The 22,963-nt window shown below is 43.3% G+C and overlaps 1 protein-coding gene across 5 annotated transcripts in view; it reads right to left on the bottom strand.

Moving 5' to 3' along the window:
• Positions 1-22,963, bottom strand: part of TBC1D30 (TBC1 domain family member 30) — an 83,494-nt gene that overhangs the window by 19,569 nt on the left and 40,962 nt on the right. For 2 of the 5 annotated variants that reach the window (XM_044755847.2, XM_070494128.1), the window contains exons 3-9: positions 18,316-18,377; positions 17,712-17,777; positions 15,261-15,386; positions 13,359-13,544; positions 7,591-7,759; positions 5,495-5,705; positions 1,497-1,602 (exon numbers count right to left, since the gene is read on the bottom strand). In XM_044755847.2, coding sequence (XP_044611782.2) covers positions 1,497-1,602; positions 5,495-5,705; positions 7,591-7,759; positions 13,359-13,544; positions 15,261-15,386; positions 17,712-17,777; positions 18,316-18,377 — 926 coding nt within the window. Of the gene's footprint in view, positions 1-1,496; positions 1,603-5,494; positions 5,706-7,590; positions 7,760-13,358; positions 13,545-15,260; positions 15,387-17,711; positions 17,778-18,315; positions 18,378-21,549; positions 22,184-22,963 lie in introns of those variants that run through there. The other 3 variants (XM_044755849.2, XM_044755850.2, XM_044755848.2) reach the window with 3 other exon arrangements.

Here is a 22,963-nt window from a genome sequence, read left to right as displayed (position 1 = left end):
GGAGGCACCTCACCAGGCATGTCTGGGAGCATGGAACGCAGTTTAACTTGACTAGGATCGGTCAAGGGTACAAAAGGAGGAACAGGAACCATGGCTGAAAAGGTAGCTTAGCGCCAGAGAGTCGAGAGCACTGGCTGATAGGCTGAGAAAGTCATGCCTTGTTTTGGAGGCAGTGGGAGCCACTGAAGTTTCATGAGTGAGGGAGAAGGGATGCTATCTCAGAGTCCTGCTTGGGGCATACGCGTTGGGCAGTTCTGCAGGATGTAAAGGATGTCCTCTGTGTTGAACGCCAAGCGCTGACCTGCAGTGATGGTCAATAAAAGACACTTGCCTCCAGGAGAGAATGAGGGACGAAGCAACGGCCCAGGATGTGTGAGAAGGGTTGGAATCAGAGGGTCAGACAGAACACTTCCTCCTCCGAGACAGACAGGAGGAAGAAAGAAGAGATGAGAATGCAAAGAAAAGCTGAAATAAAAATACGGATGTTCAGGGAGGTTCTATCAGGTGGTCAATATTCTCAATAAATCAGGTAGCTTGTCTGCTAAAGTGAGGGATTCTGAGAAGGAGTGGGGGTGCTGAGAAATGAGCAAAGTTACGGAAGCTCCTCCAGTCCTGGAGCAGGGGCCTGAGGCTTCATTTTCTAATCTGTCAACTGGGCCCCAGCACCCAAAAATGACCTCAGGCATGGAACCTCATATGAAGGGAAATGTTGAAACCAAGAAAAAGGAGGGAGAAATCACAGAGAAAGAAGGAACTGAGGTCCAAGGACAAGCTTGGAATGGCCCACAGTTGGTCAGTGAGCAAGAGAAAGACCCAGGAAGAGAACAAATGGTCAGAAGCATCGGAGGAGAGTGAGGACAAAATTAGGTCACAGAACCTAATGGAAGAGACAATGTGAACAAGTCCGCTATCCCTTCTAGACTCCTGTCGATTTCAATGACTCAGCGAACGTGATATTAGACAGAGCAACGTGCCAGCAAACAACAAAACCTTTCCAGTCTTTCATATTAAAATTTATGATTAATATATAATATAACATGAGTAGAAAATGTGGGCAAAACAACTAAAATGCTGATTAGAATAATCTCCTTTTTATCCTCAACAATTCCTTCCTCAAAATAATTACTTCACCCCACAAGTCTCCCTTTAATAAGACTAAGAATCAGATTCAGAATAAGCACCTGGTAATTTGGGGGGGGGGGGAGGGTCTGGTTTATTTTTTTTTAAATATATTTTTGTATTGTACCTCATGATTTTTAAGCAACACAGTCTGAATGAAAGCCACAACAAATATCCATTATTCATTATTTTCATTATTCACTCCTTCCTCTTGTGACATGGTTAGATTCTTATCCCATTATATATAGACTCGTGGTCAGGTGATAAACTAAATCTGCGGGCTGACCAGTACACTTCCCGAGACCCCTGCTCCAGCACTGCTGTTCCCACAGTACCCAGGGTTCCCCGAGCCAACACAGACCGTGCTGCCCACTCACTTGCATGAGTTCATGGCTTTCCAGAAGGTCATTCTCCAGCATCTCCTGGGTGAGGCGCCCCATGGTGCCGTAGAATTCATCTGCTGTTTCACAACATTCTATCTGCCTAGATAAAGAAAGGACAGAGAAAGACTCGTTGAGGACACCCACAGTGTCTATCAGGTGCATGCTACAGGTACAACTGATGTGTCACCTCCAGCTCAAAGCAATCAAGTTAGCAGGCCACAAAAACCAAAATCCCAGAACACGCTCCCAGTGTAGCCTGCTGTATGCAGAGAAAAGACAAAAAAAATACCAAAGGCAGCTCAGAGGACTTATGACAGGATGAGTTTCCATCTTTCCTACCCTGCTCCCCAGCCAGCCTCACAGCCCCACTGTGGCATCTTTACTGCATCCGTGTGACACTTTCTATACATCAGAATACCCACAACTGATCAGAAACCATAACCAGGAAATTGGGTACTGAAGACAATTACCCCCTGGAGGGAATCTGTTGCTGTTAATCTGCAGACTGCAATATCGTTGACAGACTGAACCCAGACCACAGTAGAAGTGAACGAGGGAAAACACAAGAACTTGATCTTATTTCATTCTTGGCCTATTTCATCAGTCCACAGGATGTTTTCACAGGCAGGATTTTTCCAGTTCTTCTCAGGGCCCTGCCGCTGGTTGGAGATGATGCCCTGCTTCTTGTGTTGGGTTCTACATGTAAATAAAGACTCTGCCACCTGGCAACCTATTACTGACCCTGTTTGTATAGTAGGATAATCCTATTTGCCCACTGAGTACAGACATGTAGTCAAGACACACTAATGTTGGGGGATTTCCCTAAGGCCATCCAGAAAATACGATGATGGGGATCTTTAGGCTCTGGAGTGCCGTTCAAATCCCATTGCCACAATCATGTAAATGCGTAAATGAAATAAACTGCTGATGCATTATAACAAAGACACAGAGTAGCATGTGGGCATAAATGAAAAGGTGGTTAAGTTTACCCTGGGGCATGAGGAAGAGAAACAATGCTTGAGATGAGTTTCGAAAAACATTCTCCGAGTTGACAAGGAAGAAAAAGCATTCCAAAGACGTGGATGCAGGAGACAGCAGGCCCTGCTAGAGAACTGCAAGTAGCTACACACGACCAGAGTTGGGGGTGGCTACACCGCCAGAGGGAGCCGGCGAGAGCTGAAGGTGGAGCTGCAGAGCGCAAATCGCCGGGGCCTCACCCGCCAGCTGAGCCCCTTCAGGGCAGGAGTCACTGAAAGGCTTTTAAGAGGGAGTGTGGGAGCAGAGGTGCCCTTGGCAAGGGGGGCCTGGAGGTGGCATGGCAAGTATGGGGTTCCACGGGAGACCTGGGAGGATACACCGCAACAGGCCAGGCAGGAGGCAACAAGGCATCGAACCAAAACAGTAGGGTCAGAGGAGAAAGGACACGGAAAAGGGGTACCAGTACGGTGAGCTGATGGTCCATAACTTAAATACCCCCAAAGCACCATTGGTATGAGTGAGAGGAAGAAACTCCAAGTTGCAGAAGCAAGGTGAAAGGAGACGTCCCCTGGATAACCATAGTGAAGGCACATACGTTACTCAGGGGTACGCAAACTGGAGGTTACCTACATGCTGTTTAGGGTTTTTCCAATGGAGAGTTTGTGCAGAAGTTCACAGGCACTGGAATCGGAAAGATCCAGGATTAAGTTCCGGGTCTGCTACTCATTAGCTGGGTGACCTTGAACTAATAATTAACCTTCCCAGAGTAGTTTTCTCACTTGAAAAGAGAAGAAGAATCACCCTACCCACTTCACAGGGTCATGGGAGAACGAATGAGATAATGTGTTTAAACTGCCAACATAATGACGCAACTGATGAGGCCTGCTGGTTGATTTCGTTTCGCTTAACAAGCTGCGTGCTCAAAACATGTAGAATCATAACGAGCAAAGACTCTGAAACATTTACAATCCCACCAGTGTGGTTCATATATGGCCTGAACTTCATGAACAGTAGCCATTTATTATCAATGGATTCACATTATTAAAAGCGCAGATTCTAGAGCCAGCATACCTGGGTTCAAAACCGGGCCCTTCCACTTACTAACTGCGTGACTTTGGGCAATTTACTGAACTTCTCTATGCCTCGGTTCCCACATCTGTAAAATGGGGATGATAACAGTACCCACCTCATGGGATGACAGTGAGGACTAAAGGAGTTTATTTTACGTCTAGAGTGCTTAGAACAACGCCTGTCCACTGTACACACTCAACGAACACTGTACAGACATGTAGTCAAGACACACTAATGTTGGGGGATTTCCCTAAGGCCATCCAGAAAAGTTATTATTTCAACAGTGTGACATCCCTGGGATGATTGTATGAGTAAGTTCTGATCCTACAGATAACAGAGAGATGGGAGTAAAACCAGAATCACCTCCTTTCCCGCTGCCCCATAATTAAGAATTAACACAAGGGTGACCATAGCTGAGCCAGCATACAATAAAGTGCTTACTATTTTAATCCTATAAACTAGTTACTCAGTAACTGGATTATCACGCCTAGAGAAACTATCAAAGCTCAAAGAGCTTCCAAGGTGTAGAGGAGGCTGGAAATATCTGACAGCAGAAAGAGGTAGACATTGGGAGAAAATGAAAAAGATAAGTAAATAGCACCCCAAATCCCCCACAGATGAATTTTTTTTGCCTAGCTGAAAAGCAACATACAATAAAATAGTCAAAGGAGTCAGCTATGTGATGTTTACACACACTTACACACAACAATGATTTTTTAAATCCCTGAATTGATAGTTGCTGGATCTTTCTTGCAAAAAGTAAAAAATGCTACAAGTCTCCTAGGAAAAACTTATACATGAAAAGACTAGTTAAAAGACTTTTGAAACAAACACTGGCAGTGATTTATTAGTTTTCTGATATGTTGTCTCTGGCTATCCAATCAAGTCATCTGTAGCTCTAGGAAACAAACATTAAAAACTTCTCTGCATCTTAAGTTAACTCTAACAATTTCAGCCTAATAGTTCTTCCATTATCCAAAAGGCAGAATTTTAACATAATACTCACAATATATTAGAGATGGGTGAAAATACCCTAGTTTTCTCAGCCCTGCCACTAGTAAGGAAGGTAAGTAAAATCTATTTGGTAATATGTTTGGTGGTAATAGACTTCGACATAAAATTAATTCTTGATGAAAGGAAAGAAGTTACATGTGTTCTGCTATTGATTATGTACCAAGTGCCATGCTAGATACTTATACATATAATCACATATAATCTCATTTATCACAGCTCTAAACAGCAGACGAAAATAAGAAAGATTCAAAAACAAGACAAATTGCGATATTGACTGACAAACCCCCCCACCCTTCTCCAGACCTCCCCGTTCCTCTTCCATCTAAGTTCCTCTCCCTCTTCCCAGCTTCCCTCTTCCCAACTAGCGTCAGGAAAGATGCTGAAAAAGAGTAAACCAGCCAGAACACTAGCATGGGAAGGAGGAGGGGAGTCTACAGGCCTGAAAAAGCCTGCCCCCTTCTCTAAAATAGATTCCATCTCTGGGGGCCAGCCCAGTGGTAGAGTGGTTAAGTTCATGCATTCCGCTTGGGCAGCCTGGGGTTTGCAAGTTCAGATGCTGGTGCAGACCTATACACTGCTCATCAAACCATGCTGTGGTGGTGTCCCACATGTTACAAAATAGAGGAAGATTGGCATGGATGTTAGCTCAGGGCCAATCTTCCTCAAGCAAAATAGAGGAAGATTGGCATGGATGTTAGCTCAAGGCCAGTCTTCCTCAAAAATAAATAAGTAAATAAATAAAATAGATCCCACCTGCCGCCCAACATTGAAGAACGAGCCAGCTGAGATTTCAGAAGGCAAAGCGATTGCACAATTCATAACTTTCCCTTTTCCTCATACTTAAATATCGATGTTTTACACATTACAGCACAAAAATTGCATAAGCCCCTCCACACCACAGAACAGAACAGAAGGGGGAAATCACTTACTCTCCCAATTTTGCCCAGATCGCCAGTGACACCCTTAGGATGATTTCCGAACCTTCGAAGAAGACTGAATCCCAAATCTTTAAAACTGTGTGGTTAGGGAGGCACGTAGCAAAGAGAGTGAGGAACCACTGCATGGTGAAGACATTCGTCAGCGGGGGCTCATATCCACCTGGAAGAAAACCAGCACTCCACAATTCTTCAGAACTGACGACTGCCAACATATAAAAATACCCTCTTTCAATCTTCCGCGGCCACCCAAATCTGTTACACTGCCTCACTGACTTGTTTATATCTCTAAATTCTGGTTCTTTCCTGTTTTCTTTTTTTCTTTCCTTTTTCTGGAAGAACATAGGTGTTTAATAAAAATTTCAATAATATGAACTTTACAAATTCTTTGTGATATTTCAGAAATCTTAACCTAAAACTTAATTTGGCTCTACCTACTGTGGGGTGCTGAAAACTAAGGAGGATATTTTCCTCACCAAAAACAGGATAGAAAGAAAGGATTTAAGCCTCTCAAAGGCAAAAGCCAATTTTCGAAACCTGGTAAAGCCCACTTGTATTCAAATGCTGCTGATAAAAATAAAATTGCTCATTACATATTACTTGTCTACTTCTTAAATTATACACAGTTCTAATACCACAATGGAATTAAACTAGGAATCAACAACAGAAAGATAGCTGGAAAATCCCAAAATATCTGGAAATTAAACAACATGAAATTTTAAAATACTTTTAACTAAACTGTACACAGTTTTAAAGATCTGGGATCCAGCTCACTTTGAAGTTTCTAAATTAAGTAAAAACACAGAGCTCTCTCCCATTTCCTGTAATGGCATAAGTATGTATTTTAATAAAATACAAAAATTTAGATATGTGGACTAATCCTCCCTCCAAATTACAGTCAGAATGTGCATTTACGCAAATATAAGCAAAAAGAGATGTGTTCTCCCACACTCATTTTCCTTCTTCCTACCTAGGAAGAAAGGGAGACCTTTGTTCAGAGACTAGAGTCTGAGGTCACGCCCCCATAGGCAAGTGCAGGGCACCTGGAGCACAGTAAAGTGTGTCTGACTATGGGGCAGGCAAAGTGGTTCTACGTGGAAGCGTTATGAAATCCACATAGGTGCAAAATTATACTGCACAGCCAAATTAAATGAGAAGATTATTCAAATGGCTTTGAAGGAAATGCTTAGACACCACCCAGGGGTCACTAAAATTTCTAGCGTATTTTAATCACAGATTAAGTCCTCAAAATCCTTTAGTATTTTCCCAGATTTAAATGCTTAGGTCAGGATCCAGCAACCATTTACAGAAACACAACAAACTTGTGACTATTCTTTCTGGTACCCCGAGCACAGCCAGGCAAGTACAAGCAGGGGTGTAGTTGCAGCTACCAGCTCAGGCACTTTGGAAAGCTGGATGATGCCCGCTAGATGACGGCCACTCTCAGACGCGCCTGCAGAGCCATCTCCATCACTGTCCCACTCAACCCAGTGCCTTCACGGGTCAGCTTCTACCTGGAGGTCCAGAAGAGACATCCTCCAGAAAGAACTAGCCCGTTCACCTCAGCTAAACCTAAACACCCTTAGCATGAATGAATAAAAGGAGCATTAAACATTTCAATCCAAAGGACTGCTTTTATCTCCTGCCATTTGATGAAAACACACACTCCATTCCCCATAACCTCAACGGTTCAGGCAAAACCACAGTTTGTGCTAAATTCTATCCGGAGCTCAGTTTTAAAGAACTCCTATAGGTTTGGCACCAGCTTAGAGCAGTTTAACTAGATGGTAAGACCCAGACACCCTTCTTCATCTGGAGTACAATACATCACTTTAGCTGTTGATCTGATACTGGTGAAGTCTGAGGTTCCTGGCCAACTTCCTAACCATGACCAGTTAGCAATTCAACACGTGGCTCTAGTTTTTTTCAGTTTTGTTTTCATGCTCTAGAAATCAGTTTCATGGCAGCAAACTCTCACCAACAGAAACACCTGAAAACCTGTATTTCCGTCAAAGCTTAGGCTCATATGGACAGTGGACGCAGAGAAGTAAAGTCCTTTCAAAGGCATGACAGCACTGGGTCATCACTACCTCCACTTTCCTTGTTGGCAGTTCTCTGAAGAGTGTCCAGGTGCTGAGACAATTCAGGGAGCTTCAGTCTCAGGAGGTCTCTGAAGACGGCCATATCCACAGACAGCGCCCGGAGATTATTGACGAAATAGCTTTCAGGAAGCACCTTATCAATAAGGTAAATCATAATCTGAAGAAAAAGGTAAAGAACAGGACGGCTTCATAAAAACTGGTATCTTAACATGTCCTAAATAGAAAGAACATATTCAAATGGGTAAAATACAGCTAGCCAAAGCACACTATCCTTTAAATGTGTCCATACCAAATGTTCTGGATTTTCTAGGCTCATCTCCACCCTGGGTAAGGAGCAGGCGGCATAATTATCTCAGTAACTCAGACCCAAAATCTGCTTCTGTCTGAAATTTCTAGACAGACCACTACACCTGAGTTCACCCCATAAGTAGCTGTGTTCAGACAACCCTCAGTCTCGCTCCGAGAAAGTCACAGAGCGCCTCCTTCATCAGCAGCCAACGGGAATCTCAATACTGGCCGTCATAAAACACCCGCCCGAAGCAGGTCTCAAGATTCACTCACCGTTTACCTGAGTTATTAGAACAACCAATATTGGCTTCTTGTCCACTTTCCTCTCCTGGGAGAATGCAACAAGGTTTTGTTTGAACAAATGGTACTCTTAAAATCTGGGTTTCTTTCATAAGATCGTCTCACAAGTTCTTCAAATTTACTATTTTTATTCTCACTTTTCCATTTGAGTTACCTTTTCTAAGACGTCAAGAACCACTAGAACGATCCCGCAAACGCACCTGAGTTCTATCCATCAATCTCTGGTCCTCTCCCTGTCAGCTCGCATGTTTATGCTCCCCTCCCAAGAAGACCCGCTCATTCCCCAGAGCACAGGAAAAACAGCCTTCAGAACAAAATCGTAGCTGGCCCTATCTGTTGGTAGAGAAGCAGCTGTCTCACATTTTTATTTTCAGCATATCACAAAATCCTATTTTCCAAAACAACTATCTCCCAGACCTGACAAGGGCTCCTTTTTCTCTCAACCCTGGCTTGGGATTTCTACTTTGAGGGTCATAGTTTTGACGAAGTCAATAAGGGCTGGGGCATACTCTTGAGAAGGTCCCTCTGAGGCCTTTATTACAGGAGGGGACAGGCCCAGGGAGTCTCCTCAGCCTTCTTATGTTGGGACAGAATTTCCCAGGTAAATGCATCATCATCTTGGAAATAGGAGCTTAGCAATAAAAGGAATATATTCAATCTGAGAGGAGGGAGGAGGTCCTGGACAGACCGGGGCCAGCTGAGGTGAAGAGCAGGTCTCCAGCAGAGCAGAGCGCCCTGGCAGGGACCTTGCACTCTATGAGTAAGGAGAAGAGCGATTTATAGGACCAAAAAGCAAAATTTAAAGGTATGTCTGTCTATCATTGCATTTTTCACAAGAATATAAAACTGAGATAGATACTTAAGTTTTTGTGAAGAAATTATTATCCCTCAAAGTTACATGAAACAAGAATAAAAATTCCAATTATCACAGTAATTCTTGTGACACATTGAAATCCTCTGTCTAAAGGCACCTCAAAGTCTGACGTAAGCCGTAAGAGCAGCTATGTCTTATGGCAGGTATGTCACTCCAACCACTACCGTGTTTCAAAGGCCAAACATTAGATCTTAAAAAACAAAAGTTAGGATAAATAACGGCAATAGAGGAAAAATAGTCTTTTCAACCAAGAGTGCTAGAACAATTGGACATCCACATGCAAAAAAATGAACCTAGACACAAACCTTACACCTTTCACAAAAATTGACTCAAAATAGACGATAGACCTAAATGCAAAATGCAAAACTATGAAACTCCTAGAAGATAACATAGCCTAGATGACCTTGAGTATAGCAATGACTTTCCAGATACAACAGCAAAGGCACGATCCATGAAACAAACAATTGATAAGCTAGACTTCATTAAAACTAAAAACTTCTCCTAAACTAAAAACTAAACTAAACTAAACTAAAAACTAAAAACAACATCCAGAGAATGAGAAGACAAGCCACAGAATGGGAGGAAATATTTGCAAAAGACACATCTGATAAAGGACTGTTCTCCAAAATATACAAAGAACTCTTAAAACTCAACAATAAGGAAACAAATAATCCAATTAAAAATGGACCAAAGACCTTAACGGACACCTCACCAAAGAAGATATTCAGATGGCAAATAAGCATACGAAAAGATGCTCCACATCATATGTCATCAGGGAAGTTCAAATTAAAACAACAATGAGATACCACTACACAGCTATTAGAATGGCCAAAATCTGGAATGCTGACACCATCAAATGCTGACAAGGATGTGGAGCAACAGAAAATCTCATACATTGCTGGCAGGAATACAAAATGGTATACAGAAGTACCCCCTTACCTGAGAGGGGATACATTCCAAGACCACTAGTGGATGCCTGTAACCACAGGTAGGACCAAACCCAATACGCACTATGTTTTTTCCTATACATACATACCTATGATAAGGCACAGTAAGAGATTAACAACAACTTCTCTTTGGCATATCTGAATCGCCAGCATCACAACACTCGCACTTCGGGGCCATTATTAAGTAAAACAAGGATTCCTTGAACAAAAGCACTGCAAGACCCCACAGTTGATCTGATGAAGGACAGCGCTGCTAGTTGACTAATGGGCAGGTAGCATATATGGCGTGGATCTTCTGGACAAAGGGATGAGTCACTTCCCAGGCAGGATGGAGCGGGATGGCACAAAATTTCATCACACTGCTCAGAACAGTGTGAAATTTTAACTTGTGAATTGTCTATTTCTGAAATTTTCCATTTAATATCTTCAGAGCAAGGTTGACCACAGGTAACTGAAACCAGAAAAGCGAAACCACAGCTAAGGGGGGACCACTGTAGTCACCATGGAAGACAGTCTGGTGGCTTCTCACAAAACTAAACATACTCTCACCATACAATCCAGAAATCACACTCCTCGGTATTTACCCAAACTTACGTCCACACAAAAACCTGCACAGATGTTTACAGCAGCTTTATCCATAACTGCCAAAACTCGGAAGTAACCAAGCTGTCCTTCAGTAGGTGAATGAGTAAGTAAACTGTGGTGCATCCAGACAGTGGAATGTTATTCGACACTAAAAAGAAATGAGCTAACAAGCCATGAGGAGACACGGAGGAAACTTAAATGCATATTACTAGGTGAAAGAAGTCAATCTGAAAAGGCTCCATATGATTCCAACTGTATGACATTCTGGAAAAAGCAAAACTACGGAAACAGTAAAAAGATCAGTGGTTCTTGGCGTGGGGCGGGGGAGAGGTGAACAGGCAGAGCACAGAGGATTTTTAGGGCAGTGTAAATATTCTGTATGATATTATAATCATGAATTCACGTCATTACACATTTTTCCAAACCCATAGAATATACAACAACAAGAGTGAACCCTAGTGTGAACTATAGACTTTAGGTGATTATGAAGTGTCAAGTAGGTTCATCGACGTTAACAAGTATACCCTCTTGTGAGTGATGTTGATAATGGAGGAGACTGCACGTGTGGAGGAGCGGTGTATGCGAAATCTCTGTACCTTCCTCTCAATTTTGCTGTGAATCTAAAACTACTCTAAAAAAACTAAGTACTTCTAAAAAAATAAATAATAGGAGAGCTCCAAATTTCTAACCAATAGTTTAAAACAGTTACTAAGAAAAAACAGTAAGTGCTGAAGAGCAGAAAAAATAGTATACCCACTTCTAATAAACTATATATTATTTCCCTCATAACTACAACTTGCAGAAGCCAAAACAGCGTCTGGAAAAACACTGACACCGATCTTGTCCTTTGGGTCAGAAGTGTTTCTTCATGAATTCAGCCTTCCTCTCTGCATATTAAACATCTAAACACAAGATTCCTAAATGATGGTGATGTCATTTCACTCCACAGAGTTCATTTTCTTAGAAGCAAAAATATAAATATTCAGTTTCGCAGCTTTATCTAGTCCATCTTTTCACGCGAACTTTTAGATCCTCAAGCATCACTGAGCCCCTTCATGATGTGACCGGCGTGGGTACCCCATTCCCCAGCCTCTCCACCCACCTAACCTGAATGGTTTACTCCTACTTTTCAACAGAACCGTTCTCATTTTATAGTCATACGAATCGCATCTGAAAAAAAATTGACTCAAGCTGACAGATTGAGTAAACAAAATTGCTTCTTAATAAAAACCGTTTTAAACTCGTGTATTTGATTGGTCACTGCCTGCTCCCGCCACCCCCACCTATTTGCTAAACAAGTAACTTCAACGCTATTTCCTTAAACACATGAATGGAAAAAGTGAGAGGGTGAATACTGATTTAGATCATGTCAGGCTGGATTTATAATTAATTCCACCATAATGTGTATAAAACCAGGAGGAACACTGGTTTATTTTACCGTATGACACCAGTCAGCGATTGAGAGTATCACTGAGATATTCAGCACAATCAAACGCAGAGTGGGGCGTGGGGGAGCGGGTTCTCGAATACACTAAGTACCCCTCCCATCCATCACAAAGCATTGCAATCAACAGCAGTTCAAGGGTTCAAATATGAATTAACAACCCGATATTGCCCCAAGCAAATAATGCAGTGGCCATCCTGCACATGGGAAATGATTCATTTCTCATAAAGATTATTTCTGGTGACTGACTGACTCACATTCAGACCCATAAGCCTAAATTGCTACTGTCTCATCTCAAAGAATTTCCAGAATTTTCTTTTTTACTAATAAAGGTCTTACGCATCGAAGATAATAAAAGATAATAAATATAATGCACTTCATAACCTTTCTCCATGCAAACACCTTCCATCACAGACATTCACTCTCAGCCTACCTCCTCCACACCTCGCCCCAGATGTGAAAGAGGAAGGCAACTTCATAAGACCCAACCAGAATTAAGCATAACTGATGGAGTAGGCAGTTTCTACTATGACCCCTCCCTGGTGATCCCCCACTTCTGGGAGTCACACCCTCGTATAAGCCCATCCCCTTGGGTATGAGCTGGACCTAGTGACTGGCTTCTAATAAACAGAATACAGCAAAAGTGAGGGAACGTCACTGCTAATATGAGGCTACAAATCTGTGAGTTAATCTCTCTTGCCTTGCTCACTCTCTTGCTCACTCTGAGGGATGCCAGCCACCATGTGGTGAGATGGACAGGCCCACATGGCAAGAAACTAAAAAAGGCCTCCAGCCAACAGCCAGCAAGGAATCGAGGCCCTTAGTCCAACAATATGTGAGGAATTAAATCTTGCTGACGATGACATGAGCAAACTTGGCAGTGAATGGTGCCTCCCAGTGAGCCGTCAGATGAGACTGCAGCCCCAGCTAACATCTGAATGTCCCAGTGACGTGACAGAGTCAGCTATGCCACACCCAGATTCCTGAGCAGAAGAAACTGTCAGGTAATCCATGTTTGCTGTTCTAGTCGGCTATTTTGTTATGCAGCAATGGACAATTAATACAATTAGTATTTAACTTGCTTTAAAAACATGATGTCTTATAAGTGACACTAAAAATATAATCATTCTCCTCCCATTTGGCAGCGACGTGAGTCTGTCACTTGACCTGGCTTGAACCTGGAGGCAGTGGTATCATGGATAATTACAAAGGTGGAGCACACACCTTGGAAGGGCTGGGGCATCAGAGAAGAGAAATGATGGTTCCAATGTTTCCCTCTCAGAAGAACCTCATTGCCTTCTTCAGACCTGATACTCACCTTCAGGGCATCCCCTTCGTTGCCTTCCACCACTTCCAGAATTAGTGCAGCCAGGATGTTAAAGCCTTGGCAGTACCCAACATTCTTGTTCCATCGGGCATAGGCCAACAGAACCCGTTTCAACACAACCCTGTCCCGCTCGGCCTCCTGGCCACAGTAGGAACTGCAGCCTGTGCGGTGAAGATCCTAAAACGCAAGCGAAACAGCATCTTTTAAAGTAATTCCTTACATTCTCTCCAAAAAATATCTTTATTTCTTTGTCTCAGCGTTAAACAGAATCAGACTACCAACATGGATTTTAGTTTTAAAAAAATGAATACGCACCTTATACACATGGGCCAAAACAATTTTTTTTAGTTTCCTTTTTCCTGTTTTCTAACATGCTAAGAGAAATTTTCTTCCCAGTTTTATTGAGATACAGTTGACTAAGAGACATTTTCAAGAGCTATTTCAGTCAGGCACATTTTCTACTTAAAGTGTTTACGGAATTAACACAAAAGTGACTCCGAATTAACAAAAATTACATTATAATTCCATATAAATTGACAGTCTGTTTTAATAATATGTCTCAGATAAAACAATAATCATTTCAACACATGTATGAAGGATGTTAACATTATTCCTTTCTATAAAAAAATGATATAATATTCAGCTATCAAAACTCTAAATAATACTAAGGAGCAAAACCAAAACGGCAAAAAAATGCAACCTGTACTATCAAGAGACAGAAAAATCATTCAGCCCAAGACAGAAAAAAATCATTCATCCAAACTGTTTCATAAATTTGAGTGAAAAAGACAGCAACATTTGCTGTGCTTTAATATTTGACGAGGGCAATATCCATAATTTAATAACCAAGCGGAGACTACGATTTTCAATAGCTGAAGTCATTTTAGTGACATAGCATTCATTTCAATGAGAAAAATGAAAGATCCGCTTAATAACATGATTGTTATAAAATGTGCATTGCCCTAATTCACAGTTTAAATAGAAAGAAAATATTTCAAATACAGAATACTTCATCTCTGAGGAACATAGTCTGAAATTCCAAATAAACCGCTCAAAGGTGGATAGCGCAAAGACTTTTCAAGTACACAAAATAGAATTCCAAAATTACATTTAGCGTTTATCTGAAACAGACCAAGTGAGATCTAGAAAGTAGCTCCTTTTAGTTAGTACTTCCTCACGAAAAAAGTATCTTCATAGCTGCCAAAACTCTAGCAATCTTCCGGTGACCAAAATTTAGATGAAACAAATTTCCTTTTAAAATGCCGGCTTAATTACACTGTGATGTACTTATATGAAATCAAAAACCTTTTGCTAGAGGCTTATGTAAGAGAAAGATAGTGCGATCAAATTGCATCAGCAGCCTGGGCTCTGGGCATCGGGCTCTAATCAACCGTAATAATCCCAGAAGGCAGACCACAGCTGCCTCCACAGCTGGCTTGAACCCTTGACCATCTGGTTCAAAGGAGACTCACCAGTCAATCTGTCCCCATAAACTGACAATTAAGAAATAATCAAAGACCTAGTAAGAGCCCAATTACTCTAATAGGAAATAGCCTTAAATTTCTCAGTCAGTGACTTTTATGTAAATATCCAGTTAATAGCACTGACCCGGGCTAAAGAAAAATAAAAAGGGAATTTCAATCTCCTATCATGTGAGCAAGATAAATAAATTGAATATGAATGGAAACATTTTCTCCTTACTGGCAACATACAAATTTACGAAGACAAGGCATAGTCAAAATTCCCCATCAAAAGGTTGTTAACTAATGAAATGAGGAAGCAGAAAATATACAGACATTCAGACCCTAAGGTTTGATCCTCTGTCCAGGAAACATCTGGCTCTTCGAATCTCCCCTCTAAGTTAGGACAACAGGCCAAGCTCGGGAGCATTACCTTGACTATCTGAATTCCCATTGAGTCATCGTCAGGATTACTCCTTTCATTGAAAGTGAAGCGCATGGTTTTGTCCCAATCGATCGCTATACTGTGCAAATAATGATCGGCCAAGGTCAACCAAACCTAGAATATTAATGGATAAAGAAGAATACTAAAGCAAAATACATGATTTCACCTTCCTTTATCAAAAATAGTTATTCCAGGAGTCGGCCCTGTGGCCCAGTGGTTAAGTTCTCAGCAGCCCACGGTTTCACTGGTTCGGATCCTGGGCGCAGACGTGGCACCGTTCATCAAGCCATGCTGAGGCGGCGTCCCACATGCCACAACTAGAAGGACCCACAACTAAAAATATACAACTATGTACTGAGGGGATTTGGGGAGAAAAAGCAAAAAAAAGAAAAAATAGTTATTCCACCCAGCAGAAAAATGGGAACTGATCCTAGACCAGATACAGCCCACATGTAGAAATCTACTTTTCACTGAAAGTTTGCTGTACTGAATTATACCAATTAGGGCCTTGCATTTATTCTTTCAATTAATATTTGTCGAGTTCCTACTATGTACCAAGCAATGATCCAGCCACGAAAGATACTGTTAAGAAAACAAAGAGATTTTTCAGATTTTATTTCAATTCACTGGATTGGCTGTATTATCGTATGAGTTTGTTATATTCGCTCTGCATTGCTCTCTCTGCTTGAGCAAGAGTCACCTGGTCATTCGTGGAGAATGGGCCTTTTTTTACCATTGGGTGGCCTTTACCTTTCAATCATCCCTCCCTCATACAGACAAAAAACCTGACAGATGGGCTCCCAGAATGAACATCCTTTTCAAGAGTCACTGGATATTTTTACTCCTTTGATTACCTTGTTCTCAAAAGCTGTTTCTGAAAGACGTATTTCACAATGCCATTTTTAATGTATATTTTGAGGGACACTCAATGTTCAAATTCTAGGAGTATTAAGACTAGGTTTATAAATTAATATACTAAGAAAGCATTTCAAGTCTTGGTATTTGAATATAATTTAGCAGGAAAAACACTGATTAATATCTCCAGCCAGACTTCTCTCCCAAACATCAGAATCCTATGTCTAAACGTCTACTTGACACCTTCAATTTAGATGTCTAATAGGCATCTCAACCATAACAAATCCAAAACCAATCATATCCAAAACCCATCATCTAATCCATCACCCCTCAACTATACATACACACACACACATCTGCTCCTCCCACCTGAGTAAATAGTAACTCCACTCTTCCAGTAGCTCAGGTCAAAACCTTGAAGTCATCACTGACATCCCTTTGACACCTTATTATCAATCCAATAAAAATTCATGTCAACTCAGCCTTCAAAATATATCTAGAATCCGACCCTTTCTCTCCATCTCCACGGCCACAACCCTGACTGATCCGTCTCCTGCCTGAATTATTGCTAGTCTTCTACTGGTCTCTCTGCTCCTGCCCTTGTCTCTCATATTCTCAAGTTAGTAGCCAGAGCATTCCATTTAAAATATAGTTGTAATGGGGCCGGTCCCATGGCCGAGTGGTTAAGTTCACGCACTCTGCTTCAGAGGCCCAGGGTTTTACCAGTTCGAATCCTGGGTGCAGACATGGCACCGCTCATCAAGCCATGCTGAGGCGGCATCCCACATGCCATAACTAGAAGGGCCCACAACTAAAAATACACAACTATGTAGTGGGGGGCTTTGGGAGAAAAAGGAAAAATAAAATCTTTTAAAAAGTAAAAATTAAAAATTAATTAATTTAATATAGTTGTATCGTGTTAGTCCCCTGCTCAAAACTTTCCAATGCTTCCCATCTCACACTGGGCAAAAGTCCCACTATGGCCTACAAGGTCGTATCTGCCATTCGTCTGGTCCCATCACATCACCTTTGTGACCCTCTCTCCAATTGCTTTCCCCTTCACTGTGCTTCACCCTGTGGCCTCTCACTTTCCCTTGCATACTCCCGAGATGCTGCTGCCTGAGGCCTTTCCTCTGCTAGGAGTTCTCTTCCCCCAGGGAGCTGCAAGGGCCAACTGCTCACCTCCTGCGGGGCCCTATTCAAACGTCACCTTGCTATTTAAAATTCCACCTCCTTATCTCCATTCCCTCACACTCTCCTTATTTCTTTCTCTGCTTTATTTTTATCCAAAGTACTTATCACCATCTGGCATACTTTATATTTTATTCAGTGTAAGCTCCATGAGGACAAAAACTTCAGTCTGTTTCTTTTGTTTGTTTGTTTGTTTGTTTTCCACTGCTGTACCCTCAGTACCTAGAACAGTACCTGGCACAGAACAGATAATCAATAAATACTTATTGAACGAATGAATAATGAATAGTGGTTTCAAATTACTAAATCTAGAATATCTTTCTAACATTCTAGACACTGTAAAGGGACAGAGCAATGGTCCTTCTACATGTTAGCCCTACAAATCCTCCTCACCTTTCTCCTCCATTCCTTTGGGATCCCTGTCGACAGTCGGGCAACCGCCTTGAGGGCATCATACCACTACGAACAAAAAAGAAATACTGGCAAAGTGATAATATTGACCTGGATAAGCACTTTTCAACCTTTTTCCCATCTTGACATCCATGGAGTATGATAAAATTTGTACAGCACACTGGGGCAAACAGGCAGAGCTTCTTTCAGCTGGATATGACTGCTCTGAGGACTATGACTGCCCCAAGCCTCCTACCACCTTAGGTTCCCTTAACACAGCTGTGACGCATTTGCAACACACACACAATAGCTGGGAAGCTCTGGTTCAGAAACCAAAACATGCATTATGGATTCAGAATAAAAGACATAAGGTTTTTTACAATTTTTTCACACTTACACCATTAATAGAAAGTACAAAATTCTTCATTGCAAGCATAAACCCAGGCCACTTGTAGCTTCGTAAGTTAATTAGTCTCTAATTTCAAAAACTTGATCATCTTCTTATGCATATCAAAGTATATGCTAATCTTCCCACTTTGAGAATATATCTCAACGTACCCTGTAGATACCCCAAAATAAGTATTTTCAAAACCAACAATAAAGTTACCTGCTGAAAACCATTCTGACCTAAAGATGGCTCAAGAGTGAACTTCAACTTTGTGTCAACTCCTAAAAGAAAAATATATAAATAACTGTTATGTTGGGAGAAAATAACAAGTTATATCAAAAATAAAAGTAAAAATTAACCTGATCCTACTGAATCATCATAAAAATTTTAAAACACTTACTTTTACTAAGTTTAGTCAATTTTTTTAAAAGAAAAAGTAAGAATATTGATTATTAAAATAGAAAAATATACTGTGGCAATAGAATGGAGCTTATCACATAGGCTGGTGGTTTCCACAGCTGTCGGGAGCAGGGCAAAAGAGAAACCAAACAATGACACCACAGGCTCGGAGTCATACTCCACTCCACTCTGGTCCCTGAAGTCAAACCAGTTACATAACTTGCCTCCATCTCCATTCTTTATCTTTAAAATGAGGATAATAATGTCTGTCTCAGTAGACTGTTGTGAAGATTAACCGTAAATCACCCAGCACCATATAGTTAATATTTATAAAACTTAGAAAGAGAATTCTCTACTTACAGAATTTGTTTTCTAGGACATTCGCATGAACTAAGTCTATTAAGGAAACTTCAGTGGAACATTAAAAGTTATAAAAATAATGTCGTTGCCTTCCTACTTATGGAATAATCCATTTTAACAATCCTACTGGGAGATTTTCATATACTTTAAAATTCTGTCATGATATACTTATTGAAGACAAAACAGTTTGTATGTTTAATTATAGACTACAAGCTAAGAATATAACTAAACTTTAATTCCAAGTTATCTACAACTTTAAATAAACTTCTTTGACTCAAATCCCAAATCTATGGAACAGAAGTAAATAAATAGGAAAATATGTAAAGACTAAATGCTTATAATATATAAAGACTATATGCTATATTCATTCATGCTGGATTTTTATTCAGAATTTCATATTAGAAGTATGTGCTGTTGTTACTGAAGTGAAATTACATGACAATTTTTACTCCCACTTAAAGTCTATTAAAAAGTAATATAATAAAATTTGAAAATGCTGTATATTCTCTTTCTACAATTTCAAAATCAATGAAATGATATCTTAAGTCACTTTTTACGAGACATGACTTAAAAATTCAAGGACCAAGATATAAACAACATTATCAATAGCACTCAGTTTTACAACTTAACATTGTCATTTGTGATGATATTTTTGCTTCTAAGATGTGGACTGCAGATTAGGCATACTGAAAACTTCTCCACAACTTCCGCTTAGAGGCTGGTACATGGATAACAACAATTCTTCAGAATTTGCAAAATTATAATAATAAAGTAACTTGTCTCTTTAAAAACATATATATGGAGCCAAGAAGCTGGACAGAGATGTGTCTGATTGGCCCAAGCCCATGACAGTACGCAGATGCCCTTCTTGGAGTCCTGGAAGAGTAGTGTGAATACGTGAGTTGGGTCCTAGATTTCTAAAGTCCAGCTGTGGTAGAGAATTCCAGGCTTCCAACCTATGCCCTGATAGTTCTTTTCAAAGCTTCAGGGCCAAAACCATACTCTGCCTGATCCATAAGATTTTGTTCTCCGAAGGTATATGAAGTCCCCCCACGGATTCTCATCTCTCTGAGATGGCTTAAGCGAAGCCCTGCCTGGTGCATTGCAACCACACAATGGCCCGAAGAGTGTGTGTGAGGTTGCTGTCCAGACGCAGGGTGCTGAACGGAGGAGCGTATAGTCATGACGTTTGCTTTATTTTAACAAAGACCAGGAAATTCCGTCCCGCGCCGAATTATTCTTTCCGACTTAAAAGCCCCCAGATTCCCTGTGTATATGACCGAATAGGCTCCCTTGAGTTTTTCAGAGCACCTGCTGGGCGTCATGCCGATTGCTTGGCTGGGCTAACACCCGGCTGGGGCTAGTTAGTCAAAACCACAACTATTTTCTCACGATCAAAAATGAGTCATAGGATTTAACTGGAATTGATCATTTGCCGCCTGCATGCAAAAGCTGAAATCAGGTCATTTTCACCTCTTCTATTCTGAGTAAGTGAGGGGGAAAGGTTTATGTTTCATCTGATAATCACAGCTGTTCTAGATTCAGAAATACAAAACACTTTTAACGTGGGAAGATTTTTTTTTAAGGGTACAGGAAGACGGTGAATAAATACTACAGTCTCTGCAACTAGACACTTCCTTGGGGAGAAAAACAAAGAAACCACGAGGTTCGGAAAGGCATCGGCGCGTTCCACCCCTTGGGGATCAGTGCCTGGGCAGACTCTCCCTTGCAGCCTCAGGATAGCAGGTCCCTGAAGGCGCTGGGAGGCGAGTGTTGGGGGAGGATGAACCCGCCTGGATCCCAGCTGGTGCCACTCCAGGGACAGAGGAGCGCTGAGCAGGGGTGCGAGTACAGCCGGCTCCCTCTGCGGCCACCCCTTGCCAAGAAGCTCTATGCCCGCGCCAGGGCTGGTCTCGACAAACCCAGGGGAGGGCTGCCGGGTGGTGGAGCAGACGCCGAGCTCTGCAGCCTGGAGAAGCAGGGATGTGTCAACACGGGCTGACAGCAGAAAGGGCCTAGCCTAGCACGGCCAGGCGCGCTCCCGGACTTTATCTAGAAGAAAGGATCTCTACTTGCAGGAGTGTTTTCTCCCCGCTCCCCACCTGGCCACGCAAATTAGAGGCTCCAGGCGAGCTGACCCCCGGCACTCGCGCCGCAGGGACCCTCAGGGAAATGCACTCGATTTTCTCTTCAGAACCGCTGCCTTCCCCTCCGACCCCGAGCAGAAACCTGTGCCTTTCTCGGCCTCACACACCTCTCTCAAGGTCTGGCTTCTTGCGAGGCCAGAGCACAAACGGTGGCGCGGCCTCTGATGACCCGGACACCGCCAGCACTTCCCCACCACGCGGAGAAGGCCGAGCGCACAGCTCGCCAGCAACAGCTCCGGCACCAGCAGGGCTGGACCGCGCCAGGCCGCGGGGTGGGGGTCTGCGGGCAGCGGGCGGCAGCGGCCGGTCCTCCACGCCTTGGGAGGCCGCTGCCCCCGCCCAGGCCCGGGTCTGCGCCCTGCCCTCCCGCGCCGACCCAGCCCCGCGTGCGCCAAGCCGCGGTGTCCCGCCCGGGGCGGCCGGCGGGTGCTGCCGGGCCTAGCCCGCGTCCAGCGGAGGCAGAGGCGCGAGCAGCCAACCCCGGGGGTGGCACGCGACTTCCCAGCGCCACCCCCCCCGACCCTCCCCCCTGCAGCCCAGTCCTCACCCGGCTCCAGGGTGCAGAGCAGCCGGGGCGCGGTGCGCGAAATGCAGCTGCGCTTCTTGAGCACATTGCTCAGGATGGTGCCCACGCCGCCGCCGCCGCCGCCGCCCTGCCGCTTCAGGCATCTCCCGCCGCGCCTCAGGGAGCCGGTCAGCTTGTCCTGCCGCATCCGAGAGCCCCGAGCCCCGGCGCGGCCCCGTCCGCCTGGGTCCCCGCCGCCCGGCGGGCGGAGCAGCTGCGCGCGGGGCTCCGCGAGGCGGCTCGGCCGAGGGTCCCTCCGGAGCAGCGGGAGCGCGGCCGGCGCTCGGGGCTGGAGCGGCTCTGCGGGCACCGCGGGAGCGGCCGGGCGCTCGGCGGCCGGCGGGCATCTGCAGTGCGGAGCCTGCACGGCTGAGGCAGGAGAGGGCTCGGGGCGGGGAGGGAGGCGGGCGCCACCGGGCGGGCGCGCGGGAGACGGAGGCGGCGCTCCCGCCCCCAATCCCGGCACCACCTTGCGCAGGCGGGCGGCTCCGGCTCCGGCTCCCGCGCACCCGCCACCTGCGCGCGGGAGCAGAAGCAGCGACAGCGACTGCCGACCTTCTCTCAAGATCTGGGAGGGCTGGAGCGGACACCACAGGGAGCAGGTCTCAGGTGCAGAACACCAGCGAGATGCAAGTGCCCGCCTCCTCCTCTGAGCTGCAGCGGAAGGGACGGTCAACCGGCCGCAGGACGAAGCTGGCAGCGCGGCAGAGAAGCACAAGCTTCATCCCGAATTGTGTTAAACTCTTTCCTGGCAGCTTAGAGCGGCATGGCAAGCATGTGAAAAATAACAGTAATAACAGTGGTGGTTTCTCTTGGAAGAATGGGCGTCAAGAAAAAACTACAGTGCTCCCATTTAAAAACAGTTTTTATAAAAAAGTGTTTCCTCATCTCCCCAGCCAGACTTCAGAACTATTAGCTATCACTACTGTAAAAAAAAAAAAAAGTCGTTCTTTAATATTCACCAATGGAATATTAATCATAAAAATGAATGAGGAATGAGGAAGGAAAGGATGTGGGGGGAACATGAAGATATTTGTCACTGCTAACATTTAGAAAGGAACACTGGATGGATAAGCCAAAAACTAATTTTAAAAGTATTTATATGGGAGGGAAGAGGACAGAAGAGGCAGGAATGGAAAACAGACTTCTCTGGATGTGCCTTACATGGTTTGGCTCTGGAACAACACGTTATATTAATAATATTAACAAATTAAATAGAAAGAAAGCACCAAAAACTGAAAATGAATGAATATAAATAAACCTAACAATATCGCATTGATGGCATAAAAACAAGGAAAACTTAATATGTTGTCGAATACAATATTGTGACTAGACATCAGTGGTGGCATATATTCCAAGAGCAAATAGAGCTGCAAGGAAATCTTAAATTTCATTC

Source organism: Equus asinus, chromosome 22, assembly GCF_041296235.1.
Source record: "Equus asinus isolate D_3611 breed Donkey chromosome 22, EquAss-T2T_v2, whole genome shotgun sequence".
NCBI lineage: Eukaryota > Metazoa > Chordata > Mammalia > Perissodactyla > Equidae > Equus > Equus asinus.
Note: the sequence above shows the minus strand (reverse complement) of the source record. Positions and strands in the feature narration are given on the sequence as shown.